Source organism: Juglans microcarpa x Juglans regia, chromosome 3D (genome assembly GCF_004785595.1).
Source record: "Juglans microcarpa x Juglans regia isolate MS1-56 chromosome 3D, Jm3101_v1.0, whole genome shotgun sequence".
NCBI lineage: Eukaryota > Viridiplantae > Streptophyta > Magnoliopsida > Fagales > Juglandaceae > Juglans > Juglans microcarpa x Juglans regia.
This window is the reverse complement of record NC_054598.1, coordinates 10,817,404-10,840,603: the sequence shown is the minus strand read 5'-3', so window position 1 is coordinate 10,840,603 and position 23,200 is coordinate 10,817,404. Positions and strand designations below refer to the sequence as shown.

Genomic DNA, 23,200 nt, shown 5'->3' with positions numbered 1-23,200 from the left:
CTCTCTCTCTCATACACAGAGAAAATTTGGTCCATTTCCACTAGCTAGCTAGCTAAGCTAGCTAATCATCAAGTTGCAAAGGAAAACTAATTGATTATACGACTTCTATCATGGAGACTATCATATATCTTTGGTAATTGATACCAAAACTTTTATCTTTGAAAACTCTCCAAAACTTACGGCTCGGATAGATATCTCAATCCATCTTATCTTATTTTCTTTCCGAACATCACTAAAAGATAAACGTTTTTCAATTTCAAATCTTCAATTTTTTTTATCTAACAATTGCCTAATCTTATAACTTTCTCAAACTTTCAAACAAAACACAAAAAATAATTTAACTTTTTCAAATTTTAAAATAAAGATTATATTAAAAAAATTATATTATAACAATATTATAACTTTATAATATTTTTATTTAACTTTTTCTCTCTCATTTTTCAAAACTCAATAAAACATTATCTTAACTTAAACTATTTTATTACATTTTACAAACCATTTCACTACGATTATTATCTTCACACATTTTGATCTAATCTTATCTCAACATCCAAACAAAGCCTTAATCCTTAAAAACTTTTTATGCCCATGAAAGACTCCAAAACTCTTTGGCCATCGATTAGTTCAACTTAATAATTTTTCATTCTAAAAAGTGTGAGTCTCATGCACCGCCCAAATCACACGTGATGAGCTTCATGCGGCTCTGCCCAGTCTCTAGTATCCGGCCGCCAACTGCTATAGGCGCATTGCACTTCGGCTCGTCTTGATGATCTCTTTATTTAACATGGTTTTCCTAAAACTTAAAAGAGTCATACATGAACTGTCATGTCCAAGAACCATTAAGTACTGATCTTTCTTTCCTTCTTTTGTCTTTTCTTTTTATTGGGCTGATGTGGCATTTGTAATGAGATTTTTCTCTTCTACATTTAGTATTATCAATACATCATTTGCTTAAAATGATAAAAAAAAAAAAAAAAAAGGACAAAGCGTGATATAGTTGAATGAGTCATAATTCATCCAAGTCATGCACTAGGAGATCAGCACATTGGCTTTCCTCTGCATGATTAACTTGCCCTGCTAGTGGCATAAGACTCTGGAGTGCAATAATGCAAGCATTGGAACAATATAATCCCACCAGCTTGGTCATGAAATAATGAACCAGTCAGAGACTCAGCTAACTAAAGCTCTAGCAAATTACAAAGTTAATCTCCCACGATCTGGACCCTTAAATATTACCCTAACATACGATGAACCCCCAGCTACTTATATATATATATATATATATATATATATATATATATTCTTCACAAATTTAGCTCAAAGCTGCATGCATGCCTGCCAATTAAGATATACACCCGATGTACCGAGGTGCTTTGGACCAGATGGCACAAGGCCTAGTCTTCAAATAGGAGAAGAACCAGATTCGAACCCCCACCCCTGTATCAAATATATACACACACACACGATGTGATGAGTTTGAGCAAAGATCATGAGGTATTGTCCACAACCATAACAATGTCTTCTCATCAACGTATAAATTGGGTCAAATTCCCAACTAGATAACTGAAGCAGTACCCTAATTTTAAAGTTCATTCATTTCTTTATGGCCTAATAAAAAATACATGAAAAACCTTGGAGCGAGGTGGGTCTGCCATTCATGTGGATTGCCGCGTCAAACTGTCCCTTTCTCATCGTATTTTCCTTTGAAATAAACAAAGTGGTTTTTGCGACACTAACACGCCTATGATGTGATTGTGCTGTTTAATCACACATGAGGTCTTTCACATCAAGGGCGCCAAAGCCCTTTCAAACCCAAGTGCTAGCTAGTACTTCACGTGCCAATGAGCTGATCCCAACTCATCCCTTGCCTAAAAAAGCCACATATACTACTTTTTACTTGTGGTCCATATCTATTCAGTCCCTTACCTTATAATTTACATTGGAAAATAATATCCTAAAGCGACCCGTCGATATAATAATTAATCACATGAGAAATTATATTTATCAATCAATGTACTCTGCATGTAGGACATACATGATTCATTAACGCTAGCTACTTATATTTACATGACCAGAATTTGCATTAAAAAAAATTAAATTAAATTCTACTATATATATATATGTTTCAATATCAGTATGAAACGCGCGTCCTCAACATGATCGATCAGCTTAAAATAGAAAAATTGTAGTTAAACTTGAACGCGGAAAGTAATTAATTACAAGCGGCCCATAGTAATATGTTTGAAGAAATCGTTTCATTGATATATATATATATATATATATATATATATATGAAAATTTCTAACTTTTGGTGTTGGTCCTTTACATGACTAGTCGCATTAATAGTGTGAGCGGTTGAGATTCTACCAAACACTTTGGTGCAAAGTCTTTGGGTAGAGATGAGTTTACATGTCACTTTCATGATCATCAGGAGCAACTTTCTCAAAGGGCGGGAACACGCGAAAATGGTCGACGTTCATGAAGACCAAGCTATATAGCCTCATGCCTTGCCTCCACCAACTATATATAATGATGACATTTTAATTATATAATTGACAATAGTAAATCTTATGATGCTGCCTTTATATATAATTTCATCAAGGTTCAATGCTTCTGCCTGCCTACCTACTGTATCATATCGTACCCTAGCTAGCTAGCCATATCTATGATCTATATTATATATGCATGGCCCGCTTTTTGCTTCTTCATCGTATATCTGTTCATCTCTGATCAACTCATATAATTAGTATACATATATATATATATATATATATATATATACACACACTTGAAGTGCTCGATCAAATGAATTAGTACTTGGCCTGGGGCCGTACATACGTATGCTTAGCATTAAAATTAATTGAGTGTGAGGAGAAAAACCTGTTTGACAAAATTAGAAGGGTGACTTATTTGTTCGATCTCTATCATATTGATGCAGTAATGGTACTATATTATATACACACACATATATAATATAGTATATATATATATATCATGAATGAGACTTTGGCCCTCATGATTTGATCTAAACAAGATATATGGCCCGAAAACGATTGATGCAGAATGTATGCGGACCACATCATGGCGTACCACATACGGGGGGAGAATGGCTAGCGCGCGGTCCATATTTTTATATATGCTTGATGCTTTGATAGGAGGGCAGGCAGGCATGCATGGCAATTATATTGATATGATGGTGGGGATCGGAAGTGGAATTATCATTACATTATACTTTGGTACATCCATTTCTTGTTAAAACACATCTACGTACCTAATTTGTTCCCCCCACATATAAAATATCATATATATAATGACTATAATGGAGGCCACCCATTATATCCAAGTGCCCATCGGTGGCTTGGGAACGCAATATCCAAGTGCCTTTACCTTAATGTTTTAATGAACATGAAATTGATGAATATGTCTAATTGCAAGTGATGATCTTTTTTAATTTTGGGTATCATTAATATTGCCAAAGATAAAAAGTACTCTACCTTTGATTTGTTAAAAAGTAAAAAGTTAAATATTGATACTACACGTACAATTAATTATAACCCTAATTAAAAAAATTAATTAAACCCTTGTCATATATAATAGAAAAATTATGAAACAAATTAAAGCATGATTGAGTACCAAAAATAAGGGTAAAAGTACCCCGGCCTATAATCAATCAGTACCATTCAAAATTTGCGATCGGCTTAATTTGAAATACGCAACGTCCAAAACGATGCTCTTTTTGGCTTGGATTTGAAGTTTGAACAATATCTCATCATGTCAAAAGAAGCATTATTAATTATTTCTACCAAAATTAGATTGAATCCATGGACTATAATGAGCGTCGTCATTGAATATCTCTCTTCTTTTTTCTTTTTTTCTTTTTTTGGGATTGAAGCGTACGTCTCACCTAACTTGGTGGAAAGTATATATCCTACAAAAATCAGCCTACTAGAGGCCGTAGGATCACATCAAAATCACCTACGAACTTGTCAAAATTCATCAATCTTCAGTACTGGTACTTCTAGCTAGCTAGCTAAAACCTCATTTCTTTGAGAAAATTAGTAGTGTACAGTGTGTCAATGTACAAAACAAATTAAATAAACTGAACTATATATATATATATATATATTATATGTATTTCATGAAAAAACCTTATATTATATATGCATGCAGTATACTGCATATATATTCATATATATATGTATATATTGTATGCAAATTAATTACTTTAAATTAAGAAAAATGTTTTAGCCATAAATAGATTTTATAAAAGTAGATTCACAAATTATCGATGTAACTTAATACACGGTACGTGAAATTGTTATAAAGTTACTATTATTATAAAATAGATCTAACATAACACATAAGCCATATCAATTTTTGAAAATATTTTTATAAAATTTAGTTATGACAATAAAACTACTCTTAAATTAATCCTAGCTAGTTAGAACTAGGAGTCATTGTCGGCGTGCTTGGCAATCGGCTATATATATAAATATATATATATATATATATAATATGGTTGCTCTTAACTTGTCATTTCTGATGTTTTTTTTTTTACCTCTTCAATTAAAGCTCTGATGAAATTAATTAGGGCCTGTAGCATTAATAATTAATTAATTAAGCCGCTTAAGAAATTAATAAAAAGCCTTTATCAACATCGATCATGATATATGTATAATGTAGCTAGCTAGCAGTCATCTTTCGGTGTTAATTATTATAAGCTGTCTTTGTCTAATTTAGACTACTCCGATCCTTTTATTTATAATATATATATATATATATATATATATATATATATATATATATATATATATATATATATATATATATATATATATATATTGATAAGTGCCTGCCCAGAGATCCAACAACACTTTTCTATATATCCCCGGCCTATTCGCGCGTTATCTGCATCATCTATCTCCGAATTAATACGGCCACTAAAAGTACCATTAATCAAAACCCTAGGCGCGCATCACTGTCAATTAATGCTATATATCCATTTTTATATAATTTGGCCCCAACTAATTGGCTCGTTTTGATCATTTCAACCCAATTTATAATTAATTACAGGATATATATATATATAAATCCTGTTTCCAAACTGAATATTTACATATTTATTGATTTGCTTGATAAAATAATATATAGGTTGGCCGAGACACATAATAAGATATAGTTCTAAAGGTAATAAATGACCTAATATTAATGTGTGTGTATATATATATATAGTTGTCCAAAATATAATTGGAGAGGAGGCGGGGGGGTGTGATGCTCAGGGTCCACCCTGTATGCCGAGGATGAAGCAGCAACCAATTCGAATTGACTACTAAATTAATATCTTAGTCCCCAAAATTCTCATATTTGTCGTACATATAATATGTATTTTAAATAATTTCATGATAAACTAACTATTTAAATAGATAATTCTTGAATATAATATATATATAAAATATTAACTGATCATATATATCTGCATGATCATTACCCTTTCATGTATTAATTTCATGCCTATTAATTTGTTTATAACCCTTAATTAATTTCATGATCACATTATTAATCTTCCCATGATTACCCTTTGTATTAATTTATTTGTTTTCATAATCTAATCCAAAAGATGATCTCGTGAAATGACGTGATCGATCCTGGCGCAAGATCTATGATCATCTGTTAATTATTCCCACGTGTTGTTCAGTATCTCATTGGTACGTAGCCCCCCCTCCTCTTTTCCTTTCCCAAACACTTTGTGTTTATAAAACGGTGAGTTTAAATAATTCAATAAATAATACTGTTTTATATATATATAATGCAACATGACATGATATCAAATCGTTACTTTCTTGCTTTCTTCTTATTCTTCTTTATGTTTTTAGAATATTTTTTTTTGTTTAAAAAAAAAAATATATATATATATATATAAGAAATTATATATAGAAAGATGATGATTATTTATGTTGAAGAATATATACTATATACAAAAGAAATCAATGCAGTCGATCGGGGTTGAAAACGACGTGCTTGCTTAAGAATCAAGTTAGTTTTTTAAAAAAATAAAGAGATTCGGATCATGACTCTCGACCCACGCACACACTATCTCCTCAATCCGCTTTGTTTTTATCAATCTATAATATGATGAAGAAAAGGTTGATCTCCCATCACGGCCATTAGTCAGCATTTCTTTAAGATATAAATTAATTAAATACCATTTATATATGTGTGTGCGTGCGCATTGTTTAACGAGTAATGCTACATACAATCGTGAAATGCACAAACGTTATACAGTCGCTTTGAAAAAAAGTGAAATTCATTATTAAAAAATTAATTTATTTTTTCATATGGATCCAGTATTTATTCATTTTTTTTAAAATAATTATATAATATTTGTGCACTCACGACTGTAACTTTCATTTATCTTGTTTAATTCATGTATTGGAAAGAGAGGTGCATTAGGTCTCCAACTTACAGAACACTTATCCCCCAAAAAAATTGGGATTAGTACCGCATTTATATATATATATATATATGGTTTGAAACATGCAATACTAGTGTCCGTTTGGACGTTTAGATGTTCTCAACTCATCTAATATCATATCAATATCCGATTACGTCTCAAATACAATTAATATTTCTTAATTTCAAAATTTTAAGTTTTCAACTTTTTAATCTAATCATTATAAATCTTTCAAATAAAACACAAAAATAATTCAACTTTTTCAAATTTCAAAACAAAAATTATATTTTAATAATATTTTAACTTTATAATATTTTTATTCAATTTTTTTTCTCTTATTTCCTAAAACTCTCATAAAATATCTTAACTCAAATTATCTTATTACTATCTACAAATCATTTTATAACTATTCATATTTTTTTAATTTCATCTCAACATTCAAACGAGACCTAAAGTTGTTTGCATCTCGTATGGCATTCATTCCACAATCATCAACGATTTGATCTTTTTTCAAATTCTTTTAATTTTCTTTTATCAAAATAACTTTTCGTTGAAGACTTCGTTTAAGAAAATTCAGAATTTTGAAAAAGTGTTCATTTATATTAGTACTGTTTTCCCAAAAAAATGATATAATTTTGTTCATTTTTATAATTAATTAACGTACGTACGTATATACTTTCATTTATTAATTCATTATAAATCGATCGTATGGGCCGGTGTATAATAATTAAAGCCTAAAGGAGATATATAGATGGGCACGCGCATTACGTCTAATTAAAGCTTAATCACGACTAAAACTCTTTCAACTTAGATGTAAATAAATTGATTGTAAGGCTATCCATCATCTCCCTTTCTATATATGTATATATATAGTAGTACGCGGTACGAGTTCTTGATAAAATTTGTGGAGAGTATCTTCATTGATTTGATCAAATATATCTTCAAAATTTAGTAAATATATCACACTTTTTTATATTTGTCTATTCTATTTAAATTCAATCCCCATATTGGATTAGTCATTCACTCTCTATATAATAATAAAATATTATTAAATTAATAATTTTTTATTTAATGTATTCGTATCACATTTTATAATTCTACAAATTTTATATTAATAACAATTATATTCTAATTAAATGAATATTAAAAAAATCATATTTTCAAAAGTCATTTAATGCTAATAACAAAAGATATTTGATTAAACTAATCTAAATTTCTTAATTACAAATCAAATAGTATTTTTACTTGGAATGAGAAACTAATATTTTAATGTTTGTTTGTAGTGAAAAATTAGTATTTTAATATTTGATAAATCAATTATGGTTCTCTATTTTTGACCAATTACTATAATAAAAGTATATCTTATTTTAAATTTGACCAATCTAATATAAGATATTTTTGATATCAATTATATAAATTTTAACTAATTTTTTCATTTGACCAAACCAATATAAATGCTATGAGCTAGCGGCACAAATTGAGCTAGCATTTGGGAACTCGTGACTCAGCTAAATGATGAGGGATTTCCTTTTAATTGTTTTGATTTTCCATTTCCTAATTTTATTGTTCCCTCTCGGGAAAAAAGAATATCGGTGCACCACTGGCTAATAAACCACTGCCGCCGACAACCCTCATGACCAATATTCACAAAGTCTAGCTATATACATATAATATATATTTTTATATATATATATATATATATGACGATCGAGCTAGTACTAGTAGGTAGTACTATATTATATAAAGTGTAGTACTGGACCACAGTGCAGGTGGTGCCTTGTCTAGCTAATTGATAGCATGCTAGCTAGCTGCATATTGATCGATGCCTATTTTTTCTTGGGCATTAAATTGGAGCACTAATTCATCAACCACCGTTTCAGCCTGCTTGCATATATATATATATATATTATCACTATAAAAAAAATAAATTTTTATAACTAATTAATTCTAATGAAATATTTATTTACAATTAAAATTAATTACAAATAATTTTTTAATTGCAATAAATTAATCAGCTCGTTTTTCTTGTAATATATTGATATATATATATATATATGTAGGGTGTGCATGCATGGTAGTGTTAATTCGGTAAGTATTATGTAAGAACTAATAAGTACGTACAATATGGCCGCTAGCTAGCTCTTGCCGTCCGGCGCCGGGGGATCAAGTTTTATTAACTACTACTACTTTTTTCCACTATTAATGTTAATCAAAAGCTGTGAAACGGTGCCAAAACAATTACTATTAGGCCTTGTTTGGTTATACAAATTATGTCATTTCATTTCAACTAATCATTATATTTTTTCTAAATTTTCTACATAAAATATAATAAATAATTCAATTTTTTTAAATATAAAAATAAAAATTATATTATAATAATATTTTATTTAACTTTTAACTTTCATCTCATCTGTAATCAAAAGAGATCTTAATCTCATTGTTCAAAATATTTTGGATGTATTGAGTTAGTGTCACATGACGGAAACTTTAATTTTTTTTTTATGTGTTATTCATTCGAGCAAAGTGTCGAGAACATTTTGAGTAAAACTTGAGTAAACTCTCTACTTAAGTTTCACTTAATCACGTATTACACAACCGTCGAACGAATTTTATGTCTGACGCTTTTTCTGATCGCAAACCTTACCACAAATTTTCCCTAGGAGGCATTGCTCCCGGACCCCCCACAAGGCTCTCAGTGTTGCAAACCTGTCAAAACCCGCAATGCATTCTTATCGAATTAGATCATCAAATCGAATAGATACACCAACAAAACTATCTAGCATTTCCAAAACCATCAAGCTGATAATAAAATTCCATATTAAATGATAATTATATATATATATATATATAAATTTAAACACACGGCCCCCCAAAACTGATCCCTGCAAGCAAATTAATTAATGGAACTATATATATTTAAAGTTCGTACCAGTACGGCCAGCCAATATTTTTTGCACTTTTTAACATCTCTCAATTAATTAATTAACTAATTGACACAAGCAGTTAATTTAACCCTTGTCACTCGTGTGGCAAAAGACTGGCCCGTACGTAGGTACCCTAGCTAGCTAGCGCTGTTGTAGGGGTAATTAGGCAGAGGGGAAATAAAAAACTTGTACACGAGTTAAATTACGTTATGATGTCCGATACTGAGTTTATATCTACCAGGAAGGCTGCTTAAAACAAAGATAAGTGAAATTTCACCAAAAATATATAAAAACAAAATGATGCATCCTAGCTAGCAGCTAGCTAGTCCGGTACGTACGTGCACGACACCGACACATGATGATCATAACCTGATTTTTAATATTAGCAGAAAAAATAGCATTATTCCGAACACTAGCTAGCTCGTGTAGTTTCAAGCAGGTTTATAATCAAGTGTGTGTTGTTACCATTTTCGAATTTAATTAGTTGGATTTAGTTTCGATTGAATTGGATCTGTTGATACGTGTCTCTTATAGTCGATCGAATTCTTGTAAGAAATGGATATCTTAATCTTACTGTACGTTCGTGCAATATTTCAAACTAAAATGGGTTTAGTTGATGATCAGGTGTCTATTGATGTACATGAGTAACTTCACTAGTTTGATGGATTCCTGAAATGGGACCAATGAAATAGGCCCTCTAATAATTTGTGGACTAGAAATTAAGATTCCCATATATCTCGATCTTTCCTTTGAGAAATTAACTAATTTAATTGGTTCTATCTTTTTATACATTAATATTACAATACTTTAAAACTACGCGCTTTAAATAATTAATTAATAAATATCATGTCACATCATTAGTCTAAATTATTTGAGAGTAATGTTATATATATATATATATATATATATATATATATATATCTACTCTATTATAATAAGTGACTATCTAACTATAAATAATAATTTTTGTTATTTTTTTATTAATTTTTGTTGTTTTTTGTTTTTCTTTAAGTCTTGTTTTATTAAAAAGCTCTTAATAGTTCCGCGGCGCACATGAATTGACGTCTTTTTTTTTTGCCCTTTTTGTTCTGACAGTATACTCATTTTCCTTTCTTTTTGTTTCATTTTTTTTAAAATAAAAAATTAAGAATATTTTATTATATAGAGAATAAATAGATAATCCAATATGGATGCAAATCAAAACTCATACTTTGCTGAAATTTAGATTTTTTTTAATCTTTATTTTTTGTTTTTATTTAACCTTGTATTTTTTGTTCCCAGACAAATAAGCTACTGACTTTTTTACTTTTTATTTTTATTTAAATCATTATGTCAGGTGCACCCCGGAGCTAACGCACTCGGGGCCGTTCCCTACTATATATATATATATATATATATATATATATATATATATATAACTTTCTATGAAAAATGAACATACAAGCATCTAAGTTTGAAATTTTGAAGCTTCGATTTTAGTTTCAGACTATTTCGTTACTATTTGAAAAATTATTTATTATTATTTTTTTATTTATTATTATTATTTACAAATCATTTGATATCATCTTAGCATCCAATTATAGCATAAGTATATCTTTGGATGATGCTTCTTTAGCTTAAAGAGTCAAGAACTTCTGCATCTAACAAAGAGTCCTTCGATCATGGGTACCCCTCTCCTAATAGGTTATTGGTAGTCTCAAAATTAAATTATCAATCTTTATAAAGTAAGATATTACAAAATATATTTGTAAGGAAAATGTGAAAAAGACCATATTCATGTCAAAATAGATGAAGATACTTTTGAGTTATTTTAGAGTATATGGAACTTTTTGAGCTGTGAATTAGTAACAAATGATCTCCAGGTTAATGACTAATTATAAACTTGTCCCAAACCTTTTTTTTTATGAAAAATAGACGACATTCATTTATAAAAGTGAAATTACAGCTGTGACTGATACATACAGAGAAAAACACAGATTACAAGCCAACTACTCACGGTTGAGATTTCACCAGTATACATGCAAATTCTTTTATGACTGGTATGGTCTAAATTTCTAAAACTCTTTACAGACAAACCGTCTGAGAGATCACATTCTGTTTAAAATAGTGATTTCAAATTCCACCTTCCAGAGGAGGAGAAGACTTTCACTCTATGGACAAAATATCTAAGAGACTATTTCTTTTTTATTATTAACCTAAAACAGAGGAAATAACAGAAAACGTAAATAATACATGAAAAAATAGCGAAATATAACTTAAAAAGCTGTAGATTCACATTTTCAACCTTAAAGAAAATCAAAAAAATAAATACAGAAACTGTGGTGGCGCGTGAGAACTTCTCCCAAACCTTGTATCACTAATTATTGTTCATTATCCTAAATTTTATCATTTTCAATTACACATACGCATACTATTGAAGTGGTTGGCTTGTAAAACTCTTCAAAATATGTCATGTCAACGTGTATTATTAAGAGTAATAAAGTTAAATATAAGCAATAATCTTACGCAGATAACATTAAATGACGTGACTTTTCATTTAGAGCGACGATACTCTTTATCATGACTATGTAGTCCAAATTAATAAGTTTGTGGGATTAAAGAAGATGGAAGCGGAAAAAATATAACTTGCGTCTTGAATATAATCTTTCCGATTAAAGGGGAAAAAAGAAGAAATATGGTTGATAAATCATGATGATTGGAGCTGATCCCATGCCCACGCCTTGTTGGGTTAGTAAAAAATTAAAATAAAAGGCGTCTCTCTCTCTCTCTCTTGTTGGAGCCACCAAAAACCAAAGTGCAAAAATTAAGGGGAGGAGAGAGAGAGATAGAGGGAGAGGTCTTTTGTCGGAAAGTATTTTGGGAGTGATTTTACTCATGCGCGTGGGGACCCCCCCTTCCCTCCCCCCTCCTGCCTTTCCATTCCGATGCTTAAATATCAGCCTCCCCCCGTACTATTTTAGAGCTTGACGGCGATTTTTCTAACTTATCTCTTTTCTATTCCTCTCTCTCTTTCTCTCATTCCTTCTCCTCTATTCTCTCTCTCCGTAACTGTACAATGACGAGACAAAGCTTTCAAGCCCTTCTAAAAGTTCATAAACTATGCGTCCTTTCTGACCCCCAACGAACACCGAAACCCTAGCTTCCTTACTTTGCTTCCCCACCTCCCCTCACTTATTACCTTTCTTTCTCTCTCTCTCGGCGGAATTACGCTAAATTCCCCTGCGAATCCGGATTTCCAGCACTCCCGAGTGGATCCTTGTTTGAGTTATGGACGAAGGGGACAAATCCGATCCCGGAACTGAGTTTATCAGCAACTCGAGCTGGCCGCTCGGCCCGGACCCTGACAGCGTCTACTTCTTCGCCAACGACAGAGACAGCAGCATACTCGGCGAGTTCGGGTGGAATTTTCAGCCGGATGACCCGAGCCGGGCCGGTCTCCATGATGGCTCCGATTTGACTGGAAGCTTCGGGTTCCAGGACCACGACCACGACCACAGCAATAAGAGCAGCGACTGCGCCTTCCAGAGCTCCGACCCGGCGCTTCCTGTTAGGTCCGACAGTAAAGTCCGCGGAGACCTCACGGCATCCAGTAATCCTTCCGTGTCTTCTAGCTCCAGCGAGGATCCGCCAGAGAAGTCCACTGGCTCCGGTGGAAAACCACCCGAGATACCGTGAGTGGGTTCCGTGAATACATATACGTATATATACACTATGTTGATATCCATTTGACTCACTGAATCCTTAGTTAAACTCGTATTTTCAAGGGCAAATGGCAGGCTTTGAGTGTAGGATAATTGGCCCCGGGGGGAGGTGAAGGGGGAAGAAAAGAATCGTATCCGATTATAGTGGTTTTCTCTTTGGACTTGGGGAGGGGGAGACACTGCAATCTGTGTCCGTACATCTAGGTACCATCAACTTGTTCATGCAAGTTGGACCGAGGTAGGTCCGTAATTTCACCGAAAACATGGGGTCTTCCAGAGGAATTGGGAAATATTAAGGAGCTTTTTGTCTATTAATTTTAACTCCTCGAACACCGCCGCTATTGCGGCGGGAATGGCGTGGCTTAAGTTTTTACTCTTTTTTTTTTTTTTTCCTTTCCTTTTTTTTCTCTTGCTTTTGGCGAATAATTTGTATCAAATTTTTGCTGAGAAATCAAGAAATTAATTACAATGAAAGCGAGAATATAGCTTAAAAAGTATATGATTCTAATTTGTCGGGGAACTTTTTCGGTTATTTACGCATTACTTTTTGGCATTTAGATTCTTAATTAAGTGATCACTTCGCTTTATATGAAGAATCAGGGATCGATAATGATCATATGCATATATAGAAGTTTGTTTTATGTTCTTCATATATTCATAATTTCCCTTGAATGCCAGTGCATTAGCATTTCATGGCATCGTCATGTAATCGAATTTGATATTTGTCTTGTAAATTGTACGACATAATGCTATTACTGCTTCTGATCTAAAGGTGTTCGGTTCTTGTTTCCAAGTAGCTAGCTAGCTAAGTGGGTTTCTTCTTTAGAGTATTGTACATCAGTACATGATCTCTCTATGTAAAAATAATGTTCTTAGTTAGTTACAGGTCCAGATCATTTAATTTATCAGCCACCAAATTTAGATAGGTCTTTGATCGATTTAAATCACAGCTTGAGCCTTTTTCTATAGGTTACTGTATTATACAACATGCTTCTAGATTTTTTAATCCTAGCTGCATTGCTTTGAAAAGTCTTCTGCTAAGTCTGTTCATATATATATATAGATATATACGCTACTTTCCATTCTATTTTCTCAGCCAATATTATATAAACGCTCATTAATTGCCAATACTGCAAAAGAAGTTTAGCATCAAACTGTATTCATGATTTCAAAAGTAATGTGAAACATTCATTCATATGATTTTTCTTTGGCATTAAATTCGGCCTCTTTGAAACACATGGGAAAATTTTGATCTCCTGTGCACATAAGCTAGCCTTTCATTCTTCTTCTATTTTTATGATCCCTCCTAGTCATAAGACTGCTAAATTAAATAGCTGAAGAAATGCATAGATCAGTTATTCTGAACATTGAAGCTTCACGCATATACTCTTAATTACATCTTGATCGCGTTTTCTTTCTTGCTCTTGAGTGACCAATATCAGTCGAACAGTTTGACGTGTGATTGCAAACCTTTGGATAATTTCATCTCGTTATGCATGATTTAAAGCAATCACCCGATTTCTTCCTAGCTAGTTTACATGTTTGTTTGTTACTAGCTAGCATGAGTTCACGAATTATTAATAGCTAGCTTTTCATTTTTAGGATCTTGTTTTTGTTTGATAATTGTAGATGGAATATTTTGTAGGAACAAGGTTAGAAAGAAAGGGCAAAAGCGAATCCGGCAGCCTCGTTTTGCGTTTATGACGAAGAGTGAGGTTGATCAGCTCGAAGATGGCTACCGATGGCGCAAATATGGACAGAAGGCCGTAAAAAATAGTCCATTCCCTAGGTCTGTAACTACGTACTTCTCTTCAGTTACTAGACAAACTATTATTGTGTTTCCCATGTTTGATTTTTACTCTTGTTGTTTTATATATGGATTGATATGATCAAAATGAATTTTATTAAATTCTTTTCAATATGTTCCTTTCTCGTTATAATTTCCAGTACCATTTCTAACTTTTTCTACGCTCGATCTGTTTATTTCCATTAAGTAAGATAATAATATAAGTTTTTTTAGGTCCAAAATATGAAGTCTCTAATCTTCTTAGGTCTTTTGTAACTTTGTTTAGTATTATTTCTTTATTGTAATGGTTCAAAATAGCTTTTGGGTTCCCCAAATTAACTCCTATTATCGCTCCCTAGCTAGCTCCGCAAGTAATAGGTCATGAGCATTACTGACAAGCCTCATAATTAACCTGTATGTATCTTTGAATTTCTTCTCTCTCATATTTTACAGGCCGAAATCCAAAATTTCAATACACTTTTGTTTTTTAGAAGTATTTAGTAACTTCATATATGCAGTAGATCATAGTTTCGATGTGGCATACAGGAGCTACTACCGCTGCACAAATAGCAGATGCACCGTAAAGAAAAGAGTGGAACGCTCATCTGAAGATCGCACTATCGTAATAACTACATATGAAGGCCAACACTGCCATCACACGGTTGGATTCCCTCGAGGTGGAGTGAATATTAGTCATGAGACCTTTACTGGGCAGTTGGCTCCTCCAGGATCACAATTTTATTATCCAGCTGTTCAGTTACCTCAACAAAGTCCTTTTCGTATGATACAGTCTCAACAGATACCAGCAGGTGAATCCCATTCGATGCCCGAACCAAGAACCCCACCGTTTCCCACTGATGAAGGATTACTTGGGGACATGGTGCCTCCTAACATGCGTAACAGATGAGAAGGTAACACAGTATTATATATGGATCAACTCTCGTCGTAAAATGTGTAAATTTGTATTCTTTATACATCTACCGTACGTGTGTGCATATGCGTGTGTCAGTATGACTAGCTAGCTGCGTGCGTATGATCTTAGAGAGAGAGAGAGAGAGAGAGTCAGTCCATTTTCATTTTGAAATTAACCAAGTCATTTTGGCACATGACTATATATAACCCAAGCGGAGTACCATATCTACGTACGTAACCCTGAGTGTCTGTGACCCAAGTACGAAGCTTAGGTTCTAAGGAGAGCGCAACATGTACAGGACCTCCAGAAGTAGAACTATTAATATATAGTACTGGTGTTGATATCTTGGTTTAAAAATGAGATCACTTGTTAAGCTGGGACAGATCATGAGTAATAATGATGAATTATTGCTTTTGTCCTACCTACATTTGATTCATTGAATGATTTCTACCTCAGATTTTACATTTATGAATCTTGGTCGCAGATCATGCATAGAGCGTGCAATGATTTTTCTGATTGGCTTTATGAATCCTCCGTTGATGTGAATCATAGAAAATCATGAGTACGTTGGTTAAAAGTTTTCAACATAATATCACATGGCAGAGTACTCTATACGAAAACTTGTCAATTATTATTATGATTTTTGTTGTTATTATAGCTGTCACTGCGTTTATCTTTTCCGTTGCCAAGATGCATATATAAACTATTATTCATTAAAAAAACTCAAAAAGAGAAGAAAATGAAATTAATTAAGAAGCACAGAATTTTTCAACCAGGTTTATTAATATATAAATGTTCCTGGTTTAGGTTAGGATGCCATCAAGTAGTTTCGCTTTTGTCTTGAAAAATCTTTTGCTTTTGTGGACCGCAGTTGTTCATGACCACGCCTAACATATAACCCCACCAGCATGAACTGTGGATGACCATTGACCATCGACCATCTAGCTAGCGCTAGTAGAGTAAGCTAGAGATAATATTACGTGTACGTTAGCACTGGCCGGTGAGAAGTATTCTATGGTAGGACAAAGCCTTAATTGTGATGGATACTGTGTAGTACTAATTGTTTCGTTTTGGCCATGCATGCACCATTTTGCCAAAATGATCATGTAGTTGATCTCAATTATTGGCTGTAAAATTTATCCGCTTCTAAATATACAATTCAGAATTAGTGTTTGTGGATCGAACTATTTTGTCGTTCTTATCATGTATCCAAACGGCTTATATATAATTTACACAAAAAGGTTGTGGTTGGAAATATTAAAATAAAGAAAGAAAGAAAAAAACATTGATGAAGAGCTGAATTCTAATGACCACTAACTAGAATGTAGTGAAATGAGTACTGATCTCAACTGTCTCCCTTTTCAAAAAGAAAAGGTATATTTGACTGCTCGCTGCTGCTGGATCTGTGGTGTGTGAATATAATAGATCATCCAGCTTTTAGGAATTTTTATATGGTCCTTAGCTTTCATTGACTCTCACTCTTAAAACGTACGCAAGCATCATGATCAGATAAAGGAGGCGCGTTAATCATGTGGATCCCAAACTGACAACTCTCTGGTGTTCATGTGAATCATGCTAGAGTTTTAGAACATCAACTGTGCATGTTGATGCTTGCAATAACTCCACCCGATCTTTCTTGAATTTCTCTGTTGGGTTTTACATATTTAATTAACCTTTCCGATCCATTTGGACAGGGCATGCAGTAGCGGGAAGATTGGATCGGACACGTCCATGATCTTCTCAAGATGGTAACAACCCAATGCAATTTTCAAGGCGGTATAGTAAATCCTTTTTCTGTCATATATTTATAATTAAGTGCCTGCATCTCATCATATTCACGGGCGTACGTACCCAGGTATTGAGCATGAGATTTATTCCAGACCACCATTAATTTTGAAGATGATTATAATTAATATGTACATAATTTCCTCGAAAAACTGATGTATATATAGGATAACTTTTGTTTTGTTTTTTCATTTTGGTTAGGTTTACAGCAGATTCAATCTTAGAGTTAGATCGGGATGGATCTGAACCTTAAACCATCTTCATTCGTATCGCTAATTTTTTTTATTATCACTAATTACTTTTTGTTCAGACTATAAAGTAAAAGTTACTGGCTTTTTTTTTTTTTTTTTTTTGGTCTCTCTCTCTCCTCGTGTGGGAGTTCTTCATGGCTCGTACGTGACTCTGAGATACATGAAAAAAGAAAAGGCCACTTGGACTGGACCACCCAGTCGTTGGATCAGTTGCGTGAACTTCGATGTTGCTTCAGAGTTAGCCGACATTGCCTTTTTAACCTTTATTTATTTATTTTACGGGGAAAAGTTAGCTTTCACCCTGATGCCTCGGGCGGCTTTAATTTACCCTTAGTTTTTTTTGGTCTTCACTCTTTAGTGATAGGGCTTACGACTTACGACCACACTCCACATACCATACCGTCCGTAGGCTTATTTACCAAATTACCACCAACCCTCCAATCCCTGTGAGTCTTTGGCTTTGCCGTCTTGGAGTGCAACGTAGAAAGTCATGGTTTTAACGGACAGGACACCCTGCCCTGGTTATTAAAATCGCGTAGGCCTGCTATTTGTTTCGGAGTAATGCCATCTATAAATTTTAAATAGATAAATTTTATACAAATTATTTATAAAAATGTAGGTCTCATTAATATTGATTAATTTTTTTTACATTTTTTTATTTATAATTTATTTTTTTATAAAAAACTTGTAAGAAATTTGTCTATTTATAATTTGTACAAATCACTTCTCTTAGACGTACTTGTTTCTGTGCAAAGAGACAAATATATTAGAAAAAGATCCTTCATGTTCTTTTCTACAGTCCCGGACTGAAATAATAATACAAAAACATTTTTTCGTTTAGACTAGTGCCACACAGGGTATATATAACTGGAGAAACACTACTATGCCGCTCCACTCTTATTGCTCCATTTGATCGCTTGGCAAATTTTTTTTTTTTTTTACTTAGTGATTAAAGAAGTGATTTTAAGTGTATTGGTGTATTTTTTTATTTTTTAAAAATATTTAAATGTATTAAAAAAATATAAAAAAGATAAAAGGAAAAAAAAATACTAGGCGATATGCCCAGCGGCGGTAAGAGTGGGGCGGCATAGTAGCTCCACTCATATAACTGAGAAATGAAGAGTGAGTGTAACACTAGATCAGAAATGATATTTGCAGTTATAGATTATGAATGTATCACATGTTTTTTTGTGAAAAAAATAAGTAAATATGATACCTATATGAAAAACTTTATTATTTTTCAAAATGAGTGCGTAACACTTACACAACTCATGACTGTATCTAACATTACTCTTAATTTTTTCATATTTACGCATTTTTCTCAAAAGAAGTGTGCAGCGCTTATGTATTCTATAACTACAAATATTATTTCTCTTAGGTAAATCCACTTCAAGGGTTTAAGAGGTGAATGTTTATGGTGTGAGGATCACTTCGATTTGCTATTTTTTAATGGAAAATGCTAAGTTGCCTCCTAGTGTACTTTGATTTTTTTTTAAATGTTTAAAAAAGTTACCACTAGTGTATTTGTGTATTTTTTTTAACATTAAAAAAAAGTAATTTTCTTTTTAAAAAATTAAAATAAAATGCATTAGGGGTAACTTGAGAGCTGAGTAGAAGCACCCTTTTTTTTAACTAGCATGCCGATGAAAATTGATTTGTTTATGATGTTGTATATCAAATGAAATATTATTTTAAGTTCGTTTTTTATATTTTATTCGGGGATAATGTTGTATCTTTTCTATTATCTTATATACTTTTTGAAAATTTTATAATGAGTACTTGGAGCTTAGTTTCAATCTGTTAATTTTTTCAGGAAAATGGATGGTACTTCCAATTTAATTGATAAATTCAATATGTTAATTTAGTATTATATAGTATAATTAGATCTACTTAATACTCTTTCTCATTCATGCTTTAACTAATTCAAATAATAAAAGTTATTGGCTCCATCCTTAACCGATGGGTTGCGGGATTAGATCATGGATAATATGAAATATAGTATAGGTGGTGTTGAGCTTGCGAGCATGTGGGTAGATCAGTACTAGATCATTGGGGACAAAATTAGATTCCAATAATAACTTAGGCAGATCAGTTATTGTTTTATCCTGAAATGCAGGCTGCATAATGCTTGGACATAGAAATGATTACAAAAAAACATTGAAACTCATGAGTTTATTAATATCGGTCAAACCATGTATATAAAAATCCAAAGAATGATGATGCATTGTCCCGCAAAAGAAAGATCAAGGTGACCCATTATATTAAACTTTGAGGGTCTCGGCCTTGATAGCAAAAGTCAAAATTAAACAATGGGAAGATAGGATCATTATTATCTCATTACTGAACTGATCAAGGGAATATATGGCAGGTAAGGTTGTGTTTGGATAGTGAGGTGATTTCAGATATTCTGTAAATAATAATAGTGAAAAAGTAATGATAGAATATTGAATAATAACAAATAGTAATAAAAAATAGAAAATAAAGAATAGTTGTAGAGTATTCGATTTTAGGAGTATTTTGAGAACACTCTACTCCTCAAACTAGCCAGTACTACTTTTGTGTACTCAAGTACTAATCTATTGGATGCTCGATCCTTCATACATAGATCGAGTATATATCCCGCTGATCGCAAGTATATTGTTGTCCAATACATGGATCGACAACTAGCTAGCTAGCGTTGTGTCATTAACATCTATCTATCTATCTATCGAGGATGTCCTCGCATATGATATATGGGCACGAATGATCTCTTCTAGATTAACCAGGTGAACGTACGTGATGCATGTTATCTTGATCTGCATGCATTTCACTTGAAACGCATCTAGTGGCTCTCATGGTACTAATTTTATGTTATCGATTTTGGACTTTTGCCAGCTTGGACTCTCTCTCTCTCTCTCTCTATATATATATAGAGAGTAATGCTATACACAATACTTTCATCTTATTTTCATCCCACTATATCAGATGTGAAACATTTATTACTATTGAATGATAAAGAATCATCTAATAAAGAATCATTTAATGGTGATAAATGTGTCACATATTATATAATGGAATGAAAGTAAGATGGTAGTGTAGTGTATAGAATTTGGTGTGTGAAACTTATGAATAACAAAGCTCATATATATATAGGAAAATTCTATACTACATTTTCAAAAAAATGAATAGAAGAATTCAATTATTATATATATATATATATATATATATATATATATATTCTATTTGGTTTGACTCTTTGAAACCAGTACTACTGCCTTGGGTTGAGCCGTTGTCGGGTAATATTATATGTTTTACAAAGGGGTGTAAAACGGTCGGTTCGGTCCAGTCTAGTAATGGATCGAATATTTTCAGTCCATCATTTTTCTAGACTGGACCGGACCGAACACCCCCATAGGGACCGAACCGGACCGGTAGTTATCGATCCGGTCCGGTCCATTCGGTACATTCGGTCTGGCTTAATTTTTTTTTTTTAAATCAATTAATAAAAAAATTTTATTTAAAATACTAAATTAAATTAAGTGACTTATTAATGTGGATTATGTAACAAACTCAATAAAAAAATATTTTATATGGTCAATGATAATAAATTAGATGAAAATTACATTATTAATTTATATAATTACTATATAATTAACTAATTGATATTATATATTAGTTAATTCATAGAATATTAACAAGTGTTAATAACATATTTAAAATTTTATATTGTTAATAGTGATAAGTTAGATGAAGATATATATAAAATATTGTTAATTTATAGAATATTAACAAATATTAATAACATATTTAAAATTTTATATTGTTAATTGTACAATTATTATATAAATAATATATATAAAATATTTTTTTATTTTTATTTTTATTTTTTATTCAGTCAGTCCGGTCCGAGAAATCTCCACCCCGAGACCGGACCGAAAACCGAAATTACCCTACTTATTGGACTGAAATCGACCATGCATTTTTTCGGTCTGATCTGATCCTGTCCGGACCGACTGTTTTACACCCCTAGTTTTACCCAATATTTTCTACAAAACTAATTATGCTACCAAAAGAAACACAAGATATGTAATTATATACTTAGTTTTTAAACATTCTTCTAGCTCCATCTGTAACCACAATTCTCAAATCCCCACTTAACCAAGTTCAGCCGGCCCCCAACTAGCTAGGGGGGTTTTCAACTTGATCTGATATATACGTGTCAGCTCAATGGTTAATTGCAGTGGCTTCCATTCCCACACATGTTGATCAGTCATAAGTTGACACATATACAAATGAAACGATGTTTATCAAGTATTCAGCCACCAAAAATTTGTTATAGACGTAGGTAGTCTTAATTTCCTGATCATACTTATTAACATCAAGGCATTCTAGAATATTGGAAAGCAAGGTAATGAATTGAGGTAAATTAAAAGAGTTTTTCTGCTTTTGACTATAATGTTATGATTAGGGGAAAGGATTCTTGTGAGCATGCAGATTAAGAGGATTATGGGTATAACCCAGTCAAGTTTGAGTGAGTAGTGGGCCGGTGATCAACTCTTATCTATTTAATTTTATTCAAACACGTACGACTCTAGCTCAAGCTTATGATCATTGAGTTGCATTTTATGTTCATGAACAATTATTTTAATTATAATTTGATTTTTCTCACGAGCTTCTAATTTTGACACAATAGATTATTTATATTATATTTTATAAATTAATCTACAAACTTTTGACAAACCTTGATTTTTCGTTAATATCTTTACAAAGTTTAGAAACATATATTGATAAAAATTTGAGTAATATCATGTTTAGTATTAAGAATATGATTTCTTCTAATATTTAAGCTCTTTATATATTTAAAATATTCTTATTATAAATATAGAGATTATATATATTCTAAAAAATAATAAATACCAAATTATTTGAGTTTATACAAATTTATACGAGTCAAGCTGAATTTTGTATGAGTTGTATCGTTTAAAAAATCGACTATAATCTTTTATTTACCAACGACTTATTTAATAAAAGAATTGAGTCAAACTCAATTTTGACTGAGGTTGAATAATCTTGTTTATTTATAACCCTAATGATGATCTTATTTTATGAAACTGCTCTACATTATAAAAATAAAATCAATAAAATAAGACTATCTGACAAACCGGTCTACACCAATCAAGATTAGGTAGAGGCAATTTGGACGATTCTACTGCCCAAATCTATATATTTTTAAAAAGTATGATTTGTACAAAATATTTTAGTCTCATATTTTATTTAATTTTTTTAAAGTGATTATGCGACGATGGCATAATTTATGATTATAAATATATAAATAATTCTACAGACAATTATGAAGTGTGTAAACGTCACGAAATCACTTTGAAAAAAAATATGATTCACTATTAAAAAA

The 23,200-nt window shown here is 31.9% G+C and overlaps 1 protein-coding gene across 1 annotated transcript; it reads left to right on the top strand.

The window, feature by feature from the left end:
• Positions 1–12,173: 12,173 nt before the first annotated feature.
• LOC121256335 (probable WRKY transcription factor 57) lies at positions 12,174–17,869 on the top strand. Its single transcript, XM_041157103.1, has 4 exons — positions 12,174–13,046; positions 14,722–14,865; positions 15,409–15,773; positions 17,470–17,869. The coding sequence occupies exons 1-3, from the start codon at positions 12,643–12,645 to the stop codon at positions 15,767–15,769; spliced, it is 909 nt and encodes a 302-aa protein (XP_041013037.1). The 5' UTR covers positions 12,174–12,642; the 3' UTR covers positions 15,770–15,773; positions 17,470–17,869.
• The last annotated feature ends 5,331 nt before the right edge of the window (positions 17,870–23,200 follow it).